General features: G+C 33.2%; 2 protein-coding genes across 3 annotated transcripts; one reads left to right on the top strand and one right to left on the bottom strand.

Moving 5' to 3' along the window:
* The first annotated feature begins 5,645 nt into the window (after nucleotides 1–5,645).
* Nucleotides 5,646–15,695, top strand: LOC148608905 (uncharacterized). The gene is made up of 9 exons (XM_088541125.1): nucleotides 5,646–5,984; nucleotides 6,945–7,063; nucleotides 7,424–7,548; nucleotides 7,865–8,250; nucleotides 10,010–10,063; nucleotides 11,711–11,849; nucleotides 13,436–13,551; nucleotides 14,639–14,711; nucleotides 15,155–15,695. Exons 1-9 carry the CDS (start codon nucleotides 5,877–5,879, stop codon nucleotides 15,361–15,363), a joined length of 1,329 nt encoding a protein of 442 aa, XP_088397251.1. The 5' UTR covers nucleotides 5,646–5,876; the 3' UTR covers nucleotides 15,364–15,695.
* Nucleotides 15,685–27,758, bottom strand: LOC148608904 (uncharacterized). Of its 2 annotated transcripts, none has more exons than XM_088541123.1 (10): nucleotides 27,467–27,758; nucleotides 22,642–22,697; nucleotides 20,595–20,716; nucleotides 20,048–20,172; nucleotides 19,363–19,778; nucleotides 18,207–18,260; nucleotides 17,790–17,928; nucleotides 17,504–17,619; nucleotides 17,202–17,274; nucleotides 15,685–16,350 (listed from the first exon to the last, which is right to left on the bottom strand). In XM_088541123.1, exons 1-10 carry the CDS (start codon nucleotides 27,510–27,512, stop codon nucleotides 16,031–16,033), a joined length of 1,467 nt encoding a protein of 488 aa, XP_088397249.1. In that variant the 5' UTR covers nucleotides 27,513–27,758; the 3' UTR covers nucleotides 15,685–16,030. The 2 variants fall into 2 exon arrangements, with proteins under 2 accessions (XP_088397249.1, XP_088397250.1); XM_088541124.1 differs by lacking the exon at nucleotides 27,467–27,758 and adding an exon at nucleotides 23,452–23,543.
* Between the last annotated feature and the right edge of the window lie 212 nt (nucleotides 27,759–27,970).

Below are 27,970 nucleotides of genomic sequence, written 5' to 3'. Positions count from 1 at the left end.
TCCCTGGTATTCCATTAATTTCAGTTGTCTTCTAAATATTCATATAATTGATAATTTTTGGACATTTTGTGTTGTATTTTTTTTTTTTAAATTTAATTCTACATAGGAGTTGGCATGATGCTTTATATTGAAATATCGAGAAAACACCATGCATGTACCAAAGTAATGTACGAAAATTTCTATCCACGAATTATTTGGATTTACACACATCCACAAGATCCGATATGTGTGAAAGTATCATTGGACTGCATCCGATCATCAGTTGCATTCACAAAAGGAGACTATTTCTACTACATAAATTTAGTTTGAGTATTAAAACATTATCAGATTTTCCTTGTTAGACTTTTTACATATTTATCCAACTCAGGAAGACAAATGTACGGGTTTATCCCGGATTTTATCAACATTCTATGTACAACCTTACTGAATACTTGATATGCTATATTAATATAGGATTATTCCCACACAAAAAAAAAAACAAAAAAACATTATAGATAAATTGTGAACAGTGCAATGCATAATCAGCAAAGCAAAAGAAATGGATAAACCGAATAGAAACCGACAATGACTTTATTCGTTTCAAACACCTTCACAAGACAGTCTCAATAACAACCTTTTGGAAACAGTCGAACTCGTTCAGTGAAATACGGAACTCTTACTTTACCACAAAACTGATAACTACAATTCAAAACAGTACTCCAGATACCTGTAAAGTATGTAATGCGTTTTTTTGAAGATGTTTATGTACATGCATGTTGTTCTTGTTCGAGTACAAATAACCTTATGGATATATTTTGGACATTAGTTATAGAAAATTACGAACTTCATTTATATTTTGAACTCTCTACTTACGATGATGAACTGATTGTCCTACTCGGTCGGTTGCCATTGTCATACGAATTTTGTGACTTTGAAGACCACAGTGAATTCATGAAGTTGTGCCACACACACGTTGTTAAAACCATTGCCGATTATAGCCGATCAATTCGATCCCACATAAGATATATATGTTGTCTAACATGCTCTTCAAATGATGACATATCTTAGCTTGATATAAAACTTCTTCCAGGTATATAACTATATACTTCATATATATATATATGTGTGTGTTTTTTTCTCTGATTATTGAAGGCATGCATTTATTTAAATTAGTTGTTTACATGTACTGATTTGTATATAATTCTAAGATCTCATGTAATGAGGAAATAAAGATATGAATGAATAAATGTGTATACATATTTTTTAATTTCTTTATTAACACCACCTACATGTAGCTGTTGATATCGACATCTTAATTAAAATATTTAGTTGAGTTGTTGACAATTAATCTTGTCTGTCGCTTCTAGCAATTAAAACAATTTGAGTAATCCCTGTCTAGAAAATTATTCAAATACCTTTTTCAATATCGAGCCTTCTATTACTTTTTTTCACAGATCCAAAATTTAACGGAATACAATACAACATATAATATATTGCGCAATATTGAATGTCCGGGCTTTTAAAACATGTCGAGTTATTCCCTTCAGTCTTATTGTCTGTATTATACTATGTATGTCACGTCTAAAGCATGGTACTTTCAGTTGCACTTCAAAATACAGGAGAAAAGGCGGAGAGACATCATATAAAGTATGCAAAAGGTAAGCTCCACTTTTTGTTATATTAGGCAAATTAACGTTTCTAATTTATCAGAAAATAGTACATTGCATATAAACTGAAAGAAGAAATAATGTTTCCTGTGAACAACAGAAAATGTCGAATTGTATAATTGTAGCTTTAACCATGGTATTGGTGCTTTCATTATTATTTCGTTATTTTTTGGCGTTTTTATGATTGAAAGTAAGCACAAAAAAGTGGTGTCACGCAAACATAAAATGCGCCAATGTTTTCACGAACAACGCGCGTAACGCGTAGTGCTCAAATATTATAATTATGCATGCAATATCTTTACATGAACGCCTTAAGATATCAATACAAATGTATAAATCTTGATAACAGCTAGAACGATCAATTACATGAGGTTTATTTATACGGCATAATAGTTTCTGCTTTTGACACACATTTAAAAAAAATCTAAATAATTTACTTAAATAATAGTACTTTTTTGTTCATGCAAATATGTCGGTATAATGGAAGACAAGATAGAAGGGTACGCTATATCGTTTGTCCGTGTTTCTTCCAAGGTTCTGATTACCATTTTGAAGAGCAATATGAGCAATAACAAAATATCTATTCCCGGAAAATGTAAAATCATTGACAGTAAAACCCCACTAATTATTAGACTCGCCTGACCAGTGCTCAATAATTTTTCGTAATATGTTTTTGATTTCACCGCTAACATTTCTTAAGTTAAACTACACTATCTAGATGAGAAGGGTGTACTTCATCCGGTAAAATTCCAAAATCGGAGCACCACTTGCTCTATAATATAAATAAACCTTGAAGACGGTAACGTTAGAAAAGTTTACATAGTTTGTCATTTAGAATGTTCATTTAGCTTATACATAAGCAATATATGAAATAGATGGATTATTCACATTTGAAAGAATTGAAATTTTCGGACAGCTGAACCAAATTATGTTTTTGTTAACAAAGCAAAGGCCTCTACCAGGGTCTGACTGGTAATTGTTAACAAAGCAAAGGCCTCTACCAGGGTCTGACTGGTAATTGTTAACAAAGGAAAGGTCTCTACCAAGGTCTGACTGGTAATTGGAGATGTATGACTTGCAAATGTGGAAAAGGGAAGAATGGGTGGCGGGAAGAATGGGTGGCGTGTCGTTTAGCACTTTCTCCTTCGAAAGAGCTACCTTTCACAGTTACTGTAATTTACCTGTTGGTCAAAGAGTAACCTTTTCCGGAGCTTATATAAAATTCAATATTTATGGTCGAAATTATTGTCTGCAAGAGATACGAGGACACCAAGTATTTTTTATTGAGCACTAGTTGTTATTGGGCACTGGTTAGGGTTTTTGCTCATTGTACTCCAGCGTTGTATTCGTCGTTTCTGAATATTTAGAGCAGTTGAGTTGCGGCTTCGAAATTCTTCATCTGTGAAGTGCACTCTAAAACATACCTGATATGACAAATCAAATAATTTCTTAGTTTCATGTAATATTTACATTACGATAATAAAGTGGTGTGTGTTTGTTTTTGTTTGTTTTTCTTCCGTTATTTTGTTCTGTTTCACACAAACCTTACAGCCGGTTTTGTCAATTCAGGTCTTATTAGGTGTATTGTAATAGACGATTTGGCTCAATATATTGATTCTACAATTAGGTACTTAGACTGTCAATGCCCACGAAAATAAAAGGCATTCGTTGCTCTGTTTTCTTTCACTGACTTAGACTATAGATAGAATCGAATCTTAAAGTCTCAAGTATTATCTTTTCTATAGAAATCAGTTTGTATGAACTATTTTGTTTTGGTTCACCAACTCCAAGAATTCTGATAATTCAGATGTTATATCATTGACTCTGACATGAACCGCAATAAATCTATTGAACCCTATTGTAAACCGTAATTTTATGTAATGTACAAAGATTAATATATTCTTAAAATTCTGTTTAAATTTGGACTTTAAAGACTTGTCTCTGGTTTTAGACAATTAAATGGGAGAGTTATGAATGATTATATTGGATCAAGAGAATCATCCACTAAACAATCTTCCCAGCGTGATCTATTACCAAGTATACCCCTGGGTATTTTGTCTGTAGAGTTAGATATCAAAAACATTGATAAAAAGAAGGATTCCGTCATTTCTAATTGGTACACCGTAGGATTAATCACACACCACTGACTATACATATCATTAAAATTCTTTGGTAAGTGTCATCTAGTTTTTTTAATGAAAATTTGGGATGAATGTACAAATAGCAAACAAATGTTTCACAAATGGCTTTAAATTAATAAATACTTCGCTGAATACATCAAATATTTAGCAGATAGTCATTTATATAGTATGATTGGTTCTTATGATCTCCATGTTTTTTTACTTCAATGGTAGAGTGCCAGTTGTTGGTTGATTTTGAACCACAGTAAAAGTAGAATGCCGCGAGCAATCACAGTAAACTGTGCATGTAATTAGATAAATATATTACATTTTTCTGGACAAAAAATAGAATGCATTCTCAACAAAAAGAAATGTGACACCAGTGTCAAAGAATTTTCGAAAACTTTCTGCTTAATTAAAAAAATAATCTGATGAAATATCGTGTGTAATAATTCTACTTATTTATTTTGTTTTTATCTTATTAGTTATTTTATAAGTGTTTGCGGTCAGTAGTGCAAGTTTTTTTTTTTAAGAATCAGGCAAAATAGGAAAAATCATGCATGTCCAAACCACGACGATCTCACAATATAATTTCACTCAAAGATACTTTCTCTATTTGAAAATACCATTATTTTATCTCTGCATCACTGGATTTGCTGAGCATTGTTAAAAAAATGAAGTTTTCGACAGAGTTATCTGCCCCTGAAACGTTAATTATTAGTGCATTTCGATGAAACTATAACTCAAATTGCAATTTTCCAAAATGATATGGACAATCTTGTCTGCTTTTCTTCATTTTGATGCAATTAGTCGAATTAAACTTTCAAACTGGCGGTATTTTTACACCATGTTCCACCCTTATCATTACAGCGACTCGCATACACAAGTTTTTTTTTAACATACTATCTTGGAAACTGTTTATGTTACGTCGCGGTTTTACTACACTCGATCAATGGATACTATTTATCAAGGAAGGTCGACATTTTTAAGAAGTTTTTTTTTGTTTCGAAGATTTTTTAAAGGCTTACTGGCTTGATGGGTTTTGACTCTCCTATCATAGAAAAACAACAGCCAGTCCCTGAACACTTTAAACACTTCGTGAAATATTAAGGAACTCTCCTCTTAATTTTTAATGAGTAGAAGTGTATATTTCCAATTAGTCATACCATGGGATTCATTGAAAGGGAAGACTAAATTAATTAAGGAGTAGAACAGACTCAACATGCTGGGATCTTGCGTTAGATCATCCTTCGTCGGAATCAATGATTTTCTCCCTCATTGAACTGAACTAATCAGTTTACAGAAGAACAAACATTGAATCTCTCGTATCAAAAGTAACATAAACCAGCGATAATCATAGATTGATTTGATTGTAGACTCCATAACAGTTATCCCCTGTTAATAGAACGGACACTCAGTCTGTTGTCCGTACCAACACATAGGCACCATTTTTTTGTTTGGCTAATGTTTTAAAACCCAATGAAATGTGAGTGACTCTCGGAAGTGACAGTTTTCCGAAAAAAATAATGTAATTTTCACCCTATTCTAATTTGCATTCTACCTGTTCTCTTTTTTTTTATTTGAATTTAAATATTGTACGGATTTACTCCATCTTATATGTGTAGAAAGAAGCCGACCCCTGGACAAATTAACAGTGTTTTGATCAAATAAGATATGAACACAAGATTACCAAAACTATTTCTCCCATAATTATCACTTTTCTCTGTTAACTATAAATGCATAAACTTTACGAGACTTTGATTTCATTTCTCAACACAACTGGATGGTATTATATGAGCAAGGAAAAGTTATGAAACATGACATAACTATTCCTGAAAACTGTGTTACAAACTTTCCACAACAGTGACGTCTAATGTTTTCACCAGCCAAACTTAATTTCCCCTTTACGCCTTCCGTCAAAAACATCTGAATTAAGACACTGTGTATGCTAAGTTGTGGAGAAAAGTTCGTAAAATATTCATTTCTAAATGATTATAAATCTAATATACAGATTAAAAATGTGGAGATGCCATCGATTATATTGGTTTCTGTGAGAATATGTATGAAGTTAATTGGGAAATGTTATGGTGGTTTTTAAGTTAAAACATGAATGTTTATTTTGATGATAAGAATGAATCGATCTACAGGAAGTATGTATGTTTCAGTGGACATCATCAGAAAACACAGAATGAAGAAAAAACCGAACAAAGGACTCCAGGTATAGTACAGTTAATGGTTAGGTACATAACTTAATTATTGGTTCTGGTTTTGTATACTTGTGTTAACTTTCCGTGGGTGATTGAAAAAAAAGATTTGCGGTTTAGTTCTACTCTGTTTAGGCCTAGACGGTGCCCTGTATTTTCATCTTCTGACTACTTTAGTGATTCTTTCCAGATTGTCCCTTTACAATATTTTCTTATTTTATGTCTGAATGCATCAACTGATGGTGTAGAACAAAGTGACAAAATAGCACAAAATTATGTACAATACTATTAAATAAAAACAAGTGCATCTATGGTATTGGATATTCTTTGCATTTTATGACATTGTATCACACCGTTTAGACCATATATCTACATATATTCAGGGGCGGATTCAGGCGGGGGCGTGGCGGGCTTGCCCCCCCCCCTAAAATTTACAAGGCATGGGTTGTCAGGGGTAGGTTTAGGCACTTTAATTTCTCGCTAAATTTACCACAAAAGATTGCACCTACTCTAGAATAATATTTAAAAATTTTAACCTCCGATCGTCGAAATTTTAACCATGCCCCCCCCCCCCCAATTTTAAATCCTGGATCCGCCCCTGATATTTAAGTGAAAAACAACAACAACAAGCACCTTGGCCTCACAGGACTCGACAAACCTGCATCACCGTGTTTAAGTATGATCGGATCTGTTTTGTTATATGTCAGATTAGTTTTACATGATGTATTAATATCATGATATTGAGGTTGTTTTCTCAAGTACACCAACATACCATTTTACTTCGAGTGCTACGTAGTTTTATGTTCTATTAATGATATCAAACATAATGTTCATTAATTTCACATCTTCAAAAGTTGTTTTAACGCGATTGCTATCTAGCTGCTGAATAAATAAAAGATATATAACTATTTTGATTAACGTGTCTATAAATAACTGTGAGAGTAAACCTGAAATATTCTTTCAATTTGTACTAGGCACTTGCGTCTGGTTCTCTGGCTATTGCTCGATTCCATACAGAGCTGGACAAAACAGAACGACAACTCGAACATGAAATAGAGCGGGAAAACAAAGCACCAACAACTGTGGTAGGAAGGTAGGTATTAAGGGGCACCAACTTGATCCTTTTGTGTAATCCAAACATTGCTGTTCATTGCAACATTGTAGAAACTTTGTCGTGAATAAAACGAATCCCACGAGTATGAGTATTCGCTGTATACGTTTTTTTGACATTTCGGTGGGATTTCAGAATCCTTTAAATCCTTATTCATCATAGACTGAAAATAATTCAAAAAGCAAAGATTAATTCAGTTGTTTCTGCTTAAAAAAATCTAACTTTAATTTTTTGTGTAACATTGGAATTTTAGCCATTGATTCTTTTTGTACCACTAGTAAAAAGTCTTATATATCTTTTGCCTCCCTGATCAACCTTCATGGTGTATGTTTTCCGTTGCAGGGCCAGACGGAAGGGAGAGAAGTTGATACACAGTAAGGCTGTGTTGATCGTGATTGTTATTCTGAACATCGTAGACTGTATACTGGTCCTTGGAGAATTAATATTAGATATGTACTATATCAAAGGTAGATAATCATGACTTGCTAATATCTCATACATTTAAAACATCTTTATCCTTAAATGTTGCATTTAAACATGCCAAATATTTATAGTGATGATGTTGAAATTAAAATTCCGCAATATTAGGTTATTTTTAGCAAATTAAAAGCACTGTTTAATGAACATTGAATAATATTATAGGACGCATTGCAGGCAGATGTTTGCACTTCTGTGTAAAAACGTGGCGTTTTTTAATCACTTAATAATACTGAATTTGATAAAATATGTGGGGCATCAAACACATGCTATCAATACTAAGTTCCATTTTTTTTCACCTCTCAGCACTTCTGGAATCATCACAGACCGTTACCCAGGACTTTATCAACGAAATGAAAAACCAGTATCCATACGAACTTTCTAATTTAGACCTGACTGACATTGAACCTCTGTATGATCACATACTGCAATCCCATATCACTTGGGGCAATGAAACTTCATTAGACAAAGTAATTGGCGAGGGAAGTGTAATATTTGCCGCAAATACAACAAATGTGACGAACATCCGGGTTAGGCGAGCAACAAACTTTGACTCCAGTGTGACCAAAGTGATAGGAAACCAAACACGGTCGTACCACAACAGTCATGTTGATGACCACCCGATAGAAGAAGTATTGGCGCACGCATTCCACAAAGCCAGTATTTCCATTCTTTGTATACTGGCGTTAGAGGTAGATAGATATTATCATAGTATTGATTACTGCTTCTCCAGTGCACCGCCCAGAAAATCTGATCAATACTTTGGTCAAAATATAAAAAAAATGTAAATTGAATAATAAAAATACTCTACTATGATTTGACAAAAGATGAGCATGTAAATACCCATCATTTGTTAGGAATGACTGAATGAAAATAGGATATACATTTTTCAGTGTAGCACCAACGACGTTACTTTTTAGACGACTTCGGCAAATACACAATCATTTTAATATTTAATCATACATGTATGAACTGCCTGTATTTCTATTATTCAATCCACACGAACTTACTTGTGGAGCAGTTATATCACGAGGACGGACAAAGAACATCACGAGGCTAAAAACAGTATTTTAAATAGTTCTACTCTCATCAGTTTACATTTTAGGTCGGCACCCACACATAATGAAAGTATACATAATACAGTTAAAAAACTTCTGATGAATATTGGTAATTATAAAGTAACATGGATAGCTTCATTAAAATCTCCATAATATTACACCAGGGCATCATATTTTGCATGTCTGGGTTATACGTAGACTACACTGGCAACATTGAGGAATTAATGCATGGATTCAAAGGAGCGAATTACACTAATGTATATCTTTCCGATTATTATTGAAAGGGAAGATGGTTTCTGACAAATACAAAAATCCAAAATAAAATGTCAATGAATTTAGGGCGGAACACTAACTCATAATTTCAAATGCTGGGAAAGCAAAGCTTAACTGAACAAAAAATCGTAAAATTATGCGAAGTACACTTTTGTACGTATTTGTTCTTTCTTTTCAGCGACTTTTTCGCCTCTATTAAAAATAATGACACACGTCCCATTTCTCATATATAGTTATATGGATAAAGAACATCGACCCAATATTGATACAATTTATCACGCAATATCAAACATCATTATAAAACTATATTAGCGTGGTTTATAAAGGTCAACATTCTCAGTTAGTTAACTGTATAAATAAACAAAACAGATAAATAAAAGAAATTTAGCAGTAATGTTCTCGCATGCAAGGTCGGACGGCATTTTGTTAATGTTCTGTATCAAAACCGACCAGCATTTGAGTAATGGATATAACTGAGTAGCCTATTATTATTATTATTATTATTATTATTATTATTATTATTATTATTATTATATTTATTTTGGAGGAAACCAGATCATATGATAATTAGTTTGGTGGTAGAGTTAATACATACCATTCAAACAATAAAACACGCAATAATTATCCAATGGCAACATCAAGTATTGCTTGTAACATTTAATCTACATGTTTATAGTATTATAGTATTCGGCTGACTTTGCTGCACGACCCTGCAATGTTCTGATAACTAGCTAATACCAGTATGGGTTTTATTACATGGCAGACTATAACGTAGGCAGTCTATCCGGATGTTTCACACAAGTATAATAACAACCTTTACAGAACATATACTAGACATAACCAAATATCTGCTTATTCATCGGGGACATGTTTGTATCTTTTCATTTCAAAACTAATATTATATTTTATACCATCCAATTTAGTGAAGTTCATAACCAAACAAAAACACGTAAGCCCATTCTCGACGAGTCCTGCAGAGTATCAGAATAACCCACGCTAGTGAGCTTGTAAAGTATCCGGAAAGAACAAAAATAATATCGAGATAGAACTTCTGTATTGCTGTTTTGATTCTTCTGTAAAAATATCAATTAGTTTCGTATTCTGATTTTTTCCTTTACAGAATTGTTTTAAAATATTTTCATATGGAAAGGCATTCCTTGAAAGAAAATTAGAGGTAAGTGTATGTACTGGTATAATCAAAGTCCTCATGCACTGAATCAATTTATATCAATCGTTTTAATTTTAATGTCTCAAATTATCATCAGATTGCAAAAAAAAAAAAAAAATTGTAGGAGATTAAAGGAAAGTACAGGTATTGAATTAAAACATATCTAAATACAAGTTTATGTTGTGAATAGTTAATATTAAACTCCTAGGTTCATCTTTAATGCATCATTCTGATTACGAAGGAGATTAAAAGGACACACACCACAATTCGTGATGCATCGTAGTAGTGCGCCATTTTGCGTAATATTCAGGTTCCATGTCGGTTTACATGGAACGCCTAGATGGATGAACACAAAGTTCCCCGACAAACTGCATAATTTAACTATAAACTACTAGTTAGCCTGTGTCAGTCTCTAAATTTGCAAGTCGAAATTAATTCAATCTGTCGACCTCCAGGTCGAAACTGTCTCTCAAATCATCCAAATGTAAGCCACAATACCTGATACATGTTCCTCTCGACTAGCTACATTCCTCAGTTGATAAGCTTTATAGCTTAGGTACTATACAACTTATCGCATAGACACCTATAGGTCATGTAAGAACGCTTAGTTTCTGGGCACCTAGTTCAAGAAGCACGTACATTAACATAAACATCAAAGTTCAACAATAATGTCTAGTGTAATAAACACCAGCTATGATCTTTTTTATGATCTCTGGAGGCACACACAGCTCTATCATCTTAACGCATGGCCAAAATAGCTAAACATGATCTTTTATGACCCTGGAGCACACACAGCTCTATCATCTTAACGCATGGCCAAAATAGCTAAACATGATCTTTTATGACTCTGGAGCACACACAGCTCTATCATCTTAACGCATGGCCAAAATAGCTAAATAGAATGATAATATCACCAGACCACAGACTGACAACATTCCCGAGGATTGTACTGTCAAAATTCTTACAAGTACAGTTCTCGGGAACTATTTTTAATTGGAAACCTAATTAATCAGAATATTTAATTCGCAATTTAAGTTGTTAATGGGGTTTGTTTATTGGTGTAAATAATATAGAATTAAACTTGATATATTAGAAAGTGGACATAACTATCATTATTTGAACCTTGATGTGGTATGTGCCAAGGTGACTTTTTTCCTGCCGTATTGTAAGATACTTGCAGATGCTATCAGGCATTATAAATGTATAGGCTCTAGTGACAGCTATATCTATCCTGATCTTCGATCACAATTAAAAATGATAAGGAATAAGACTGAAGGAAGACAAAAAAATCTAAACTTGTTGGAAATCCAGATAATTATGTACATGTAATATCATGGCAAAAAGTTCTACACAGCAACAGACACCAAGAACATACAACAAACTTACAAACGTTAACGACAAAAACAATTTTATTCTACTGTGTTGTTGTTTCTTGATATGTCTTGCAAGTCTGTACTAGATCTCGCCATTTTCAGGGCAGAAAACATTCTCACCAATCTGCTCACTAAAATTTTATCCTGAATGAAAATCGTTATATGATAAAATATAAGCAGTCTCTTAGACGTATTTAACTTGTTTCACATGAGAGGACGAAAAATCGGTTGGCGAGAATAACTTGACCAATAAATATAGCATTACGTTTTTTATTTCCAGGTGTTTGATTGTATGGTTGTTTTTTGTTCCCTGTTTGTGGACGTCTATTTCCTGAAGGGAATAAGTGCATTTAAGATTCAGGATTTTGTTATTATTTTAGCATTCCTTGTTCCCTGGAGGGTCATTCGTGTCGTTAACAGTAAGTTCAAATACAAAGATATGATATATTTATTCTTCATTTATATCGCTTTTGCAATTAATATTTGATCTTTACTTGAATTATTTGTTCATGAACAAACATTGAGATAAAAGAATTAGATATCCATAACCCAGGGACAAATTCTATATCAAGGAAAAAAAAAGAAGAAAAGAAAAAAATCTATTAATCATAAAAATGTAAAAACAAAAAACAAAAACTAAAACAAAAAAACACACTGAAGCTATGTAGTCGTGTTTCACAGTAGCACTGGTTTTTTACTGATGAAAAGACCAATTGATTGATTCCATTTAACTTTGCGCCCGTCGTCCATCAAAATTTAACCGTAGCCCCCCCTCTTGTTTTAACCCGGCTTTAACATCAACCCGGTGGGTATTTCTAGAATAGCTGAAGGAGCTTACACCCATCCTCCAAAATCCACGGTTAATTATGGTGCTTTGCCTTCCTTCATCAAGAATGCACCGTAAAAAAAACATGGGTTTCCAACGATGGCTTTCACCCTACATCAGGAACACATCGTAACCATCCATGGGTTTCCAACGATGGGTTTCACCCTACACCAGGAACACATCGTAACCATCCATGGGTTTCCGACGATGGACTTCACTCTACGTACGTGTCTGGTTCACACCTGAAAGGTTTCAGTGAAGTTCGGGTTGCTCATAGTTTCAGTGAGTACTTTTAGTTAATTGTGTTTTATGGTGTTTTTTCTTTATTCTTTATTCAGACATTGTCCCCAGGTTATGGATATCACGTCCCTCCTTTTTATCAATGTCTTATTGCTTTTAATTTATTAATATTCATTAATGACTAGAGAATGACTCTTTGTAGGAACTGTACTAATTAACAGTTCAATTTTTCTCAAACAACAGCCTCTAATTCAACTCTCGTTACCTTGTATCGACGTTTGCTACCACTCAAGTGATCCCAGAAGGGAAATGGGTTGGGCGACTGCGACTGCGCTAAAATTTGTCATTGAAATCAAAGTTAAACAGATTCTTTATTTATTTATTAATTCTATTTATTACAGCTATAGTGCCAAATTGATTTTATATCTATAAAATCATGAATTTTAAAGATAAACATACATTTGAGACCTTGGCTACATAACGTCTGTATTCAGCCTTGCATCTTATTCATACTCCATTGCAATGTTTTTAAGTGTAAGTATTTGTAAGAATCAGGCAAAGACGGAAAATCAGAAACATGGATGTCAAAAACCCACTGATCTGACAATACAATATCACTCAAGGATGCTTTCTCTATTTGAAAAGACCATTATTTGATTTCTGCATCACTGGATTTGCTCAGATTTTTTTCAATAGAATGTTAGAAAATTGAGGTTTTTGACAGAGTTATCTGCCCTTGAGATTTTTTTTTTTCAGTGTATTTCAATGTAATTATAACTCAATGCACCAACATGATATGGAATATCTTGCCTTTTTTCCTTGAATGGTGGTGCTAATGGTCAAATAAAACTTGGTTGTTTTTCATGCCATGTTTCACGCCTGATTCTTACAGAGATCGACTGACACATAATAACTCTCACTATTTTCCACTCTTTTCAGGTCTTGTAGTCTCAGTGATTGAACACGAACATTTCAGACTAAAGTTGTTGTATAAACAGAAGAAGAATGTGTCAAATGAACTAAAAAAATTAAAATCAGATCATAAAATTTTAGAGGTAAAACAGTTTCTATTTCAAGCAAAACTTCTATAGAGAACTAGAACATTGAGATATTTATTGCTGATTAAAACGTCTAGTTATTCCTAAAAATAGCTGATTCACGTAATATTTATATGGTTTGCCTTACATTTTCGACCTTCATAATTTGTAGAAAAACCGTCTCGTGAAAATTATGTCAATTTCGACTTTTTGAATAGATTTTATACATATTTAATTATATTTGTTTAATAGTAAAATCATTCGGCTACGAAATTCAACAAACATTCATATTTTTATAGCCATTTGGTTGCTCTATACTTCCAAATAATGATCTTCCTTTAAAAACACCTGTCAGACAACCGTGTTGTAATGGGACAAGGTGGCCCAGTGCCTTAGACATTGGACATTGTAAATATTAGGCCAACATTGTTGTTGATTCCACATGTTTAAAAGTTACCAATTACATATCCTATCACGGGAGTTCCATCATTATTAGACTTTCCTTGTCCTGAAGGCTGTTGATCATGGCTTATATTTGCCAAATGTTCGATTTTCAAATATTGTTGTCGGTATATGGCTGCTAAAATTTGTCATTCAAGGACACATTTGCGTGAAGTCAACATGCCTTTGTCGGTGTGACACATATTAAGGTCAAATTTATATTTTAGATGATTGTTGTCATGTGTTTGCAGAATGTCTGATTTCCGTTTAGGTTTTCATTGTTTCCGATTTGTCGTTTAGGAATTACTGAAGAAGTGGTGGTGTGTGAAGATGTGCTTTAAGAACGGTTCCATAATTTTTCAAATAAGTCGCCTACATCTTTCTTTTAATGTTCTATTTTACTTTGAAATAGTAATGTTGTATAAATTATTTACATTTCCATCGATTTTCTGTTAACATTTGACCAATGTAAATTTTCACAGCGTGTCTGTGCCACAATTATAATTATTCCATTACGGCCTAGTTCATGTTGTTTCCTAGAGCTTTCAAACAAGAAAGACTTGGATATCAACGTATTAATCCATTTTTTACGATGGTTTGTTGGGTATAAACTTGTAGTTGCTTTCAGTGGAGGGAAACAATATAAACTATTTTGTATTTTCAGCAATCATTCGATGTTGTGAAGCAAATGGCTGTAAATGAAGGAATTCCGGAACAGAAAATTTCTCAACATCTTGGTAAGAACTTTAATCGCGATGTTGATAATACCATATAGCATAATTATTCAATAAAAGCTTGATTGAGAAAACCCATTAATAGAAATAATACAAAAATACAAGTTATAATCCATGGCAATGTTAAAATACCAGATATTACTGAATCGTAAAATCAATGGAAAAATCTATTGTTTATTTACATGTAATTTAAACACCATTAATTTGTAATACATTAATTCAATTATATCATGATGAACAACGCTAAAGAAAACATAACAGTGAAACAAATATTGTGTGGAAAACACGTGACATATAGACACCAAGGAAATAAGGTTATCAGGATATCATTTGTCTATTTCAGCCCAAATTTTATACAAAATTAACAAAAAAGGGAGGTTTTAGCCCCTTCCTCCTCAGAACTACCTCATGGATCCGTCAGTACAGTTCTGTTCAATCTTTTTCAGCACTTTTGCAACAGAAACAACAGAAGAAGAAAGGTAGAGGATCTAATGACAGCATGAGAAGGAGTCTGCCGTTATTTAACTTTAAAATGAGGGATACATCTGATACATCATCTAACAGTATTCTTACAGATGGCGTTCATCAGAATGGAACAGACAATAATAATACAAATCAAAGCCATGTTACAGAAACTTGTAACAATTTCGTATAACTCAGAATAGAAAAGGATGTATGGATGGTATAAGGCCGAATGTGAGTCTACTTTTTGAGTTTCGGAGATGTTTGCACGTTGGATCTGCGCATGTGTATTACAAAAAAATAGACATGAACGGTACGTCGAAACTATGGGATGTAGCAAATAAATCAGGGAATACTTAGTAGCACTGTCTTTCAGTATTTAGTACTAGTTATACAAACACTTAAAACTAAACAATGGAGTAGAAGTAGTACAACTAATCTCTGCACTTTTTCTTTTATTCTTTTATAAATAACATTTATTGAATGTATTATATTCTATTGTGCTTAGTAATAAAATGATCTTTGTTTCATTGTTTATGTCTGCTGCTGGTTGTACCAAGATAACGTTGTAACACTGATGCAACACTTCTACATCACACAATAATAATAACCCATATATCAATGCAGCAAACGTTTATATAATATGGATAATAAGAACGCATCAACCCAACAAATAAGCTTTCAGCGAATGCTAGCATATAAAACGTAAAAATATCTTGCTGCTAGGTTCAATAATCATGAAAAAAAAAAAACACAAATACAGAAATAACAGCAAGGAACAAATGCACAAATGAAAATTCAGTACTTTTATGATCGTTATCTACCTTAGCAGATAGAGCGTGTTTCTTTAGATTTAGAGATCATTTTGCCTTACTGTTAGTGTTGTTCGGAACATAAACAGCTACGTCATTAACGTTTTTGACATCATCTCCGTCCGTCACATATCCGTTATTTACAAAACTGTTAATGTTTCCGTTTTCAGAAACACTGTCGTGGGCCATTAACGACCCATTTGAATTTCCTTCTACGTTGCGTAATACATTCGGAGACGAATGTGGCATTTTCGGAGAAGATTTCGGTGACGGCTTCATACTGTGATGATGGAAAAGTGGGAAACTATGTCCAAAGCCTGCTAGGGCACCCTTTTTCTTGTGTTTTCCCATGTCTTGTAGAAGCAGTGCTAAAATGTATTATAAGAATAATAAATAATGAATAATAGCCAAATTTGAAAGACAAAAGGTTACAGACCACCAATTCAACCAATGAGCATTTGGAACGTACGCAAAAATAGTCCTACGCAGAAATTACCCCTGTTCCTCATAGTGCTGTGAAAAAAGTTCTCATCTTATTTAAAGAAATCAAACAGTTTCTGAAAGGAAAAACATTTCTGTACATTTTATAGGTGCATTTTGCTTCTTGTGATGTGAAGCCTAATCTCCATAATGATTTTTAAATATACCCCTATCTTGTGAAAACACTGGGATTTCCCATGCTATTTATAGACCCTTCACTTCCGGTGACCAGTACTGCACTGCAAGTCTGCTAACCCCACATGCCATTCTGAGGATTGTGAGCTGACATATGTAGAATCATGCTGATATATAGTCCTCTGCAGGTTAAAGTTAAGATAAAGTCCAGAGAAGCCATTGAATATTGTGAAATTAGCATAGAAGCCTATGGGAAGTGGAATTAGTGGTTTTTAGCCAAAAGGGAAATAAATATAATGTACATGTACATATAAAATACTAAAACGCCGAATAATATAGAAACGAGGCCCAAACCCCCGCCTTATGGCCTGAACCAAGGGGAAAAGTTCTAAAAGTAAAAACTGTCTACCCAGACTGTAAAGACAAGGTGACCATCAAAATTACACATGAATTAACTGTACTGCAAATCAAATAGAAAAAAAAACATCAGTAAAGGGGTGTAGACTTAATAATTCCAAAACAAATTCATTTCACGCAGAAAACTAAAACTTAGGTAATATCCAGGTTTACCTATAACTGTTTTGTAAAAGAATAAAATAAATACCTAAATGCTTTGAGATCTTCTGTTCTGGGACACCATTGTCAATAGCCAGTCTTTTTACTATATCCAGTGATTGCTTAAATACGAAAATACAAAAAAGAATAAGACAATGAATGTTTACCACACATAAAAATCGACACACTTATCTAGAAAAATAATTGATTTGCGTTTTTAATGAATGTGAGCAATATTTTCTTTTCACTTAGCTTTTTGATTGCTTGATTATATTTGATGCGTTTTTTTATAAGTAGTATCACATATTCACGCCTTGATTTATTTTTATTTTATATTCACAAAATTCTCACCTGAAGGTTCTTATGCTCTGTTTTAGTTTTCTTCAAATCATTGCTAATTTCTTTTTTCTGTTTGTACAAGAGTTTAAGACGGAAATGTTCATGGTCAATAACAGCGACAACCAAACCTTCAAGTAAAAACAACTATTGTTATACTGGAGGATACTTAGAGTGGAAGTAGTTTCTTTGCATAGAAAAATAAAGTAACAAAATATTTTATAAATTATTTATAACGTTTACTTTTTCCAGACTTCAACCATGCTTAAAGTAATGCTTATAAATGTAGTAAGCAACTTACTGTTAACCACTCGAATCACTCTCCATGGCACGAGAAATGCCAATATAATGACAAATTCTTCTATTTTGTAGGCACTTATTCCTTTCAGGAAATAAATATCCACAAACAAAGATCCAAAGACAATAACGCAATCGAAGACCTGTAAAGATCAATGAACTAAAACCACATAACTAAGCTTATGACAGTCTCATTGGCATACATACCACATCTCCTATTTTAATATATTTAGCAAATTGAAAAAATAAGATACAATTCAATGAGGTAAAGTTGAAAATCTTATAACCAAATAAAAAAAAGAAGAAACAAAGGGTATATATGTATGTATATATATACACAAACGGAAGGACTTTGAACTTAAAACAATGAATGAGCCTGTGGTGTTCTTAGTGTTCAAATACACATCATAATATAACTTACCTCTAACTTTCTCTCCAGAAATCTCTTACCGTAAGCAAATATTTTAAACAGAGTCTAAAAAGAAAATAGACATTTATGAGGGATAATGTACACCACCACCCTAAGCAAGCCACTTGTTTCAGTAGATATTTTCTAGACTCCAAATATGTAAGGTATAAATATTAAGATGTGTATTTGTTTGTTTGTTGGGGTTTAACGTCCGAGCAGCTATATTTCAGCTATATTCAGACAATGAACATGAAATGGATGATAAAATGAACATGAAATGAAAAAAAGAAAGGATGGGTCACAAGGATAATAGGGTCGACAAATTTTGATTGCCACTGGAAAAAGGGGGGATGGGTAAGGTCGGGCAATTTAGCCTCCTGTGGCGGAGAGCAAAGGTTCCTTCTCCTATCGAATACCACAGCAGGGTTCTTTAACGTGTGAGGAACGTGGCATCTTTCTCAACACGGTGCACCACTATGGTTTGCGGTCAGGTTTTCCGTATTATAGCCTGACAACCCCAGCATGTAACACGCAAGGGGTACCCCATTCCACCACCTGGGGCACACATCCCAGTTGATCTGTGGGCAGAGCGCCTAGTCCCCGGCTTGGTTTCTGAGCACTATTTAGTCGCTTTATACGACAAGCTTAGCGCTGCTGCAGGCCTATTCTTTTAACACCCGGACCTGCACGGGGCTAAATATTAAGAAGCAAATCTTATACAAAACAGGCCTTATGGTTATGGAATATATTACTAGGTTGCATCGATACCAGCGTTAAACATTGACAATATCAATGTAAGACTGAGGTCAATTAAGTTAATGTTATAGGGCCTGCATTTAACGGAAGCCAACATATAAACATAAAGTTACCTTAATAAACATAAAAACGCTTTTTCGTGAACCAAATTGTTGGCCATTTTCGTTTTTCTTAAATATAAAGAATCAAATTCTAAGTTGAATTGAAAAGTCTGGAACATTTTGAACCAGTTCTTTTAAACATGAAACTTAAAACACATATTCTGGAAACACAAAACATAAACTGATATTTCAACGTTATTATACAACAAACTCAAAACTTTCGAACATGCATGCCACGATTTAAATTGGTATATCACAGACCATTTGCGTACAACACACTGAATCCCCTAAGATACAAAAGATATACTGACCTCTATAGCCAGTATAGCTAAAATAGATATACTAGCTTTGTGGAAAGCATGAGCTAACTCTTCCTCTAGACTATGCGCGTGATGATCGTCATGGTAGTTATGGTTACTGCCATGCGTATTGTTTCGGTCATCTACAGCAGAATTGTGATCATTTTCTGTAGCAGCACGTTTGTGAATGTCATGCGGAGAACTTGTAGAATGAACATCTTTTTCTAGTGTACTGTTTGTGAAAGAACTTGGTGTTGATTGTAAGTGACTGCTCTTCTCGTTATGGCCCCAGTCGATGTGAGCACGGATCAGTTTTTCAAACAACGGCTCAACGTCTGTTTCTTTGATGCCTTTAAGTTCGATGGGATATAATGCTTTCATGTCTACTATAAAATTCGTTGTTACAGCCTCTGATGATTCCAGTAAACCTATAATACATTTTGAGAAAGGGGAGATTGTATCCACTGACAGTAACACTAAGAATGTTTGCTTCTATCAGGAGAATAACGACATGCTATGTTTTCTTAACTGAATTTAATCTATTAATATGCAAATAACAAGAAATTAACTATAATTTTAGACCCTAAAAACAAACCAGTGCACAAAGAACACTGATAAATGATTTTAATCATAACGGGACAGTTTAGACACGAATTTCATTAAATCAAATTTTTCAAATTCATTTATTTGAATGTACCTTTGACATAATACATGTCCAATATGAGTTCTCCAAGGACCAATATACAGTCAATGACGTTCAGTATGATGACACAGAACAGAATGGGTTTACTGTGAATAACCTTCTCTCCTCTGTGTCGTGCTCTGTGATACAGGACAAAGAAAGTGATAAAAAACACATAAACCATGGGGATAAATAAAGAAGAAATGCTAAAACAAACTTAATTTCGAAGATGTCATTTGTGTTGAAATATACCGGAAATAATTAACCCTAATGGAAATGGGAGCTTTAGTGCACTATAAAACCTGGTGTAACCCAACTTGCATTTTGAAATGCCTGTACCAAGTAAGGACCATTGCAGTGATTTCAAACTTTCCGGTTATTAGCCTGATATTACTTTGTTATGCAGAAATGCATATATTTGATCAGCTTGACAATTTTGTAATTACCCTCCATACATAGAGAAGTCAATCAGGACCATTTAAGTTGAAAAAGAAAACGCTCACAGTTCAAACTTGAGATGTTATTTAGCATCACAAACAATATCCATATTATGATCACCTACTTTCCAATCAATGTTTCTGGTGGAGCCTTGTTCTCCCTGGCTATTTCTAATTCTAATCGCTTCTCAGTCTTATCAAGTATAGTATGGAACTTAGCGATAGCCAATGACCCTTCAGCTAGGGCCTACAATTAGACGAGAGAAGTCAGTCCAATGACAACGTAATCACTGTAGAATGAAATCAATTCAGAAAACAGACATTTATTCATTGCTAAATATAAACAAGTTTTATTACAAAAACTTAAGAATATCAGTTGTAACTAAACTTCACATCCCCAATATTTTGGCACTAGTTTATATTGTTGCAACCCCCACTTTGGTAACAAATTATATGTTATGTTGTGAAAATGTTCAGGCGCGTAGCTGAGGCCAAATTGAAGTGTAGGCAAAATTACGGCAGGGGGTCTGGGGCGGAGCCCTGGTAGGGGGTCCAGGGGGGCGAAGCGGAGATAGCGTTTTAGAGCATCATTTATGCCTCTCCTGGATGTATTTAATCTAAAAAAAATTGACAAAATTAAGTGCAGGCAAAAGCTTTTTTGCCTAACGGCAGCTACGCGCCTGATGTTATAGTTTAAACTGATTCTGCATTTAAAATGCTTTTCAACAAAGTTCACGCGTTAAACTTGAATAAAAAGTATTAATTTTTGGACATGGATTCAACTAGTTATCTATCAAACGTAATTATGTGGAGGTTTCTTTTCTGTCAACTTGCAAAATCATGCAGGCATATGTATTTTTAATTAACTAATAGTATTTGAAATGATATAAAAATAATATGTTTAGATTATTTTAACATACAAACTGCATGGTAAATTTATAAAAATCAATTTAAAAATGCACCTTTGAAGGCGGGATATAATTGGTGGTACAATATTCTAAAGATATATAATGGGAATTTTTTTAGTTTATTTAATATTATAAGAAAAAGAATATGGTGACCATTAGTTTTCTTTTATTTAATATAAAAGAATTTCAGTAAAGTGCTTTTCATACAATTTTTTAAGAAATTCTATAACCAGTTTTTCAATAGTTTGCAAAATAATGAATATTTTGCTACAGAACCTATATACAATGTTGTAAAAATTGCCTTTACTAGGGCTTGAAAATCTTAAAAATAAAGTTCAATGACCTATGATTTTATTGGAATAATGGAAAAAATACAGTAGGTTCATTCAAGAGAAAAAATAGAAAAATCTGTATATAAAAATATTGAAGACAATCTACCTCAAGTTATTTTATTTCAGTATTTCCTTATAAAATGAGATTTATATACAAATTATAATGATATGACTATTACACTACATGTTAAAAGTCATCGGATTTTACAAGAATAAAAAAAAAATAGAACAGGCAGAAAGCTTGCTATTAGGATAGATTTTTTTACATATTACTTGTTAAAAGTAGAAGTTTTATTTATCCTTTTGACGTATATATATATACGTAAGTAAGTAAGTTAAGTAAGATAACAATCTATGACATGTGCTTTTCACATAATCACATATTCACAACACCCAATACACCTATTAGTTACTGTAGAAATCAAAAGTTTTACGATAGTCATGGATATAATGTGAAAAAGAACTTCAGAAAGAAATAATAAAAATATCAATTCTTAATAACAGAATATGAGATATTGAAATCACATATAGACTAACTAAATTGTTATGCTCTTGAAAAAAAAAACAAACAAACAAAAGACAAAACAAAAAATAAAACAAAACAAAAAACTTTTTCAGATTTTTTTCGTTTATTTTTGTCCCTCGTGTAGTTAAATGGTAATAGCTAAGATTGTAATCTCCAGCGTAAAAATATATAAAAAAACTGACAGGACAAAATCCACAAAGCTAAGAAACCATCCAGGAAAAAAAGTCAATGTTCTTTAGATTTGAAGTTTATCAAATTATAAAAATAATACAAAGTACACAGCAACTTTACTGGCAGTGATAACCAATTAAAGATGTCCCATACCTATTCAAATTGTTTATAGTCTCTAAACATCTGCCAATACATATAAACTGGCAATAAAACCCACTATCCCGCAATGCCTTACCTTAAGTCCTCTGGCCTGGTTACGTCCCATAGTTGGTGAAGAATGTGTGACTGAGACTGAAAAAACATAAGGTTTATTTATATTATCGAGTTTAACGATATTCTGCGAAATTGTGATGAGCACCACATTTAATTATACAAAAAAAAAAAAAAAAATCATCTGAAAAAGAAGTAATTACTTTTAGTTTCCTGTCTAATTTTCTTCCGTTTCTAAACGTTGTTGTTTGAATCGCAATTTTAGTTGCTTCGTTCCTGAATATACGTTCAGAAAATATTTTCGTTTGGTTTCATAGATTGATGATGGCACACACATATTTATACGATGAAAGCTATTGTAGTATAACATTAAAACAGACCAACAATAACAAAATAGAGAACAAGACCGAAATTAAAACAGACATACCAAGAAATAAAAAAACAGAGTACAAGACCAAAATTAAAACAGACATAATAATAATAATAATAATTATAATTATTATTATTATTGAAACAAAGAAGAAGAAAAAACAATATACTGTACTTTTCAACAATCATGGAACTTAGTTATTTGCGAAACGCAAACTTAAAAACAATATCGTCCATCAGGCGAACTAATATTAACAGATACTTCGAAACAAACCAAAATAAAAAAAACCCACACAAATAAAAAAACTAAACAAAAAAAAAAAAAAAACAAACAAACAAACAAAACAAACAAAAAAAAAATATAGTAAAAAATGATCGGCAATATACTATGTGATTTACTCGTATTTTCTAAGTTTACCTTTCAGCACCAACAATGTTCATAACTGTATACAAAATACCACCTTACCTTAGTGTCTATCTTCTGTAAGGTATGTATCAATCTATGTTGTAATATACTTTATAAATTGCACATACATTTAACTGGACTGTGAACTTGTAAAACGAGTTGAGCAATTCTGGCAAGACAGGTTTAGGTTGTAGTAACATAGTATAATGCTTAAGTCAGGTTAAGAATAAATTTAAATGATATGAAAATCAAAAGAATATTTCATGCATATTGAGATCTCACATTTGTGTTCCTAGTATGATATTAACAAGAAAATTGCGAAACTGGGGTTTATAAAAGTATGATCAAGTTAAAGAAAGTACGTTTAACAAAAGTACTTTGCTGAAAAACTAAGTTAAATTATAATGAATTGCAAAACCAGCAATTTACATTTAGTTATTATAAGTTTGTAAAACAAAACATGTACTTGCAAGTCGATGTTCAACATATATTCTATCACAGTGAAATCATTGACCCAGTGTCTAAAGCGTGCAAAACCACATAAAGTAAATACAGACAATATTATACCAAAATATGAATTTACCAGAACATTTGATATAACGAGAATATGTATGGTGCATATATCATAGAGACAACAGTCTCACATGGATGAAAATGTCTATACTGCTTAATTTTGACACATTTCTGTTAAAATTAAATACGTGTTTGACACTCAAATGCTTAAAATATGTTGTTGTAATTTCTTCTTTTTACACACATAACAAAAAATTGTTGAATTAGCAGTATTCTAACCCGCATTCATCTTTATCCGGGAATAATTACATTATCAAAATACAATCATTTCATTTTGGTTTATCCGCTTTATACGTGATATTTCACACCCGGGTAAACCCGCTCCAAAGTGGTGCTTATCGCAAATGCCGTTGATAAACACGTTGAAAATAGATCTGAGGTGGATAAACAATATTGTTATATTTGATTAAATATTAAAAAGTCAAGGTTATAGCGCTAATCAAAAGAATGTAATCCAGGGACAAAGACCAGACTTGGAAAACAGACATACACAACAAAGAACATAAAGTAACTAAAATCATAAATACAAAATAACAAAAGCAAATGAGCAACTCGGATTCCACTAAAAACTTGGAGCATGGACCAGGTGCACCGGTAGGGTAAGCGTCCTCTGCTTTTCTAGAAACACCCGCCGAGTTGCTAATAAAAAGTCAAGTCCGAGGTAGACAAACGAGGAAAGGAAAACTATGACCCGTTGAATAAATAAGTTTTCATAGTGCTGACGGATACACCATAACGATCAACGAGTTCAGGATGACGACCATAAAACATAACCCTGTTCCAGAAGCCTATTCGTTAGAGTTCTAGCGCGATACAAAAAGTCTGCGTAATATGAATTATTGTGTTGCATCATCTCTCAGTTAAAAGGCAAATGTAAACTTCCAATAGTTTGATATATGCTGTAAGTTGATAAGACGCGTATGTTATTCATTTTCGTCCGGACATTAATCTTGGTCATTTTAGACTATTTTTGATATCATTCGAGATAACCATGTCGGAAATTTCTACGAAATGTTTTAAACTGGTCTGGAGCTGGCGTGTCAGATAACTGGTAGTAGTCCTTTTTAGTAGACTTGAAAGGGGGATTGTGATTCCTTCAGGAATTTCTGTCCTCTGTACGTCTTGTTTCTTTTTCACCTTTTGTTTATTTTTATGTTACTTCTCATGAGTATATAGAGGCAACTATTTCGTTGTACCTGTGCATAATGATGTTTTAGGCCAGCTGCAGACTGCTCTATGCTATGAGAGTTTCCTCGTCGTTCCTTTAATACCAAAGGGTGACCTTGGGCTGATATTTTCATCCCAGTTGTTGTCTCTTTGAAATATATAACATACCTATTCCCGTTAGATTTTTGTAACTAAGACCTTTTGGGCGACTGCTGTGTTTTTACCCACAATTCAAGTTTTGCTTAAAATGTTAAAGTGACCCATTACGTTTGGGAGGATACATATAATTTTAAGTAGATTTTCACCGTATGAATGCAATGGACGACTATGGCAGATCCAGATTTTATAAAATCCAACTCCCGGACCCCTTTTCTGAACCAAGCATGTACTGATCAAAATAATTTACAAAAAGTATTAAACATGTAAACTTTTTGTTAATTTTTGAGTGGTATTTAACCCCGTTTAAAGGGAAACACTAATAAAAAGATAAGCGGAGGGAGTTCACAATAAAACAGAAATTCATTTCTATATGAAGGGTAACACTATGCAAATGTACGTACTATTTAAGTGTTTAGTATGTATGTATTCAAAGACTCAACGAACTTTAAATTTTCGGACCGTGCCATAAACCTGCAAAATTTCCCTTTACTGTGTTGCATCTGTAACACAATAAGCACGTTTTTGAATGCATGTCTTTGTTTAGTACTAAAATTTCCAATTTTGATCATCTAAAGATAGCTGTCTGTATTTTATTTCACTATCCTCGTGTTGAGACATGTAATGTTTAACTATAATTCAGAAGTCCTGTCTTTTCATCATAATAGAAACATGAAAATCATGTTATCCTGCAAAATATTGTATGGACATACGTTCAAAACCAATAAGACTTAGAAAACAATAAAATGCACCAACATTTTTTCTATAACTATGTACATCATAGTAAAAAAGAGTTCATGTGTCTTGCTAAACATAGCCATAACTTTTCGTTGTTATTCATGTCATAAAATAAATGATTGATTGATTGATTATTGGGGTTTAAGGCCCGAGCAGCAATATTTCAGCTACATTCAGGCGATGAACATGAAATGGGATGACACATTTTGATTGCCACAAGAAAAAGGGGGATGGGTAGGGTCGGGCAATTTAGCCTCCTGTGAGAAGCGCAAAGGTTCCTACTCCTATCGAATATCACAGCAGTGTTCATTAACGTACGAGGATTGTGGCATCTCTCCCAACACGGTGCACCACTATGGTTTGCGGTCAAGTTTTCCGTATTATAGCCTGCCAACCCCAGCATGTAACACGTCAGGGGTATCCTATTCCACCACCTGGGGCACACAATCCAATGGCTCTATGGGCAGAGCGCCTAGCCCTCGGCTAAGTTCCTGAACAATATTCATTCGCCTTTTACGACAAGCTTAGCGCTGCTGCAGACTTCTTCTTTTGACACCCGGAACAGTATACTATATGCATATTCAATACCAAATGTTTTGCTCAGCAAAATCCTCTGAACATGGGATAATCAAAATAGTTGTGGTGCACATAACGGAGAATATTTAATACTTATATTTAAGAAGGTATTATTTTATCTTTGCATACTATACACAATATAAGTCTATTGTAAAAAAATACAGTTAATAGCTTGTATGGGCTTCGTTGTTCTTGTACTGTGCCGAATACACACACAGGCTTAAAAACAGCTTCCTTTATATTCCATATACAGTTTGTGTGGTTAAAGAGTTCTTTCGATTTTTGTTTTGCCGTTAAAAGATTGAAAGTCATCACCGCAAAGGTTTTATGGTCGTAATCATGAACCCATGAATCGTTGTTATGTATCCATCTGCACCATGAGAACCGATTCGTTCACCGTGCCATAGTTTTCCTCTTCTGTCTAACTTGCACGTGTCACTTTATGAGCATATAAAAAAGGCACCGAACGACGCCTGCCCTATCGGTATTCCGGGTCCATTCACCCAGTATTCAGTTGAGCCAGGTCTCTAATTTCATTTTGTTTCTATGTGCATGTTATCATGGTTAGTTATATGTTCTTGTTGACTAGTTGTTAAGTAAGAAATATCTTCTTTTTGAAAACCGTTTAAATCTTGTCTTGATGTGCCCTTTCATAAAGCATTTTCAATAAAAGGAACAGAAAAATAGAAACTTAAAATTTATTCTTCAACAATTACATTTAGTCAAATAAGCTGCTAAACCAAATTCTAAGATTTAACATTCATTAAAACACAAATTTTCAGAGTCAAATTTTCTAATTGCTAAACCAACATTAAGAAAAAAACATAAGAAAAGGAGGAAGATGAAAACTTAACTTTTAACTTACGAATTTTAGAAGTCTTTTGATCTTTCTTTCTATAAGTACCACTCATTGTTAAAGGCCTCGATTGTAAAGATGATTATGTGAAACTTAGTTATTTAAACATGGATTCCTGCAGCGTATTTAATCCTTTGCATGAAGGCAGAGACAGCAAAACGTGACCATTGATGTTATAGGAGTTGCTTGGCACGAGATGAGGTCCTTTTCTTTGCTGCCCAGAATTGATTAAAATTACGCAACAGGAAGCATCGACATGAAGAGTCAAAATGAGATAATATTTTAAAATTGATAATAGTAAAATACTCTTCAAAACATGTTTGCATATGCATATTAGAGACCGTCTGACTTCTTGAATTGAATAAATTCACATCTAAATTCACTTTTAAATTAGATGTGAAAGTAAAAACCATTATTTTTTGTAATACGGTGTAAATGTAAATAGGAAAAATCTTAAAATTCCTTCAATATTGCACATTATTTTCACGACTTTAACACTTGGTTCCTCCCTTT

This window comes from Perna viridis, chromosome 8 (genome assembly GCF_037379345.1).
Source record: "Perna viridis isolate PV_CMFRI_1.1 ecotype Kerala chromosome 8, ASM3737934v1, whole genome shotgun sequence".
NCBI lineage: Eukaryota > Metazoa > Mollusca > Bivalvia > Mytilida > Mytilidae > Perna > Perna viridis.
This window is presented reverse-complemented; position numbering and strand designations above follow the sequence as displayed.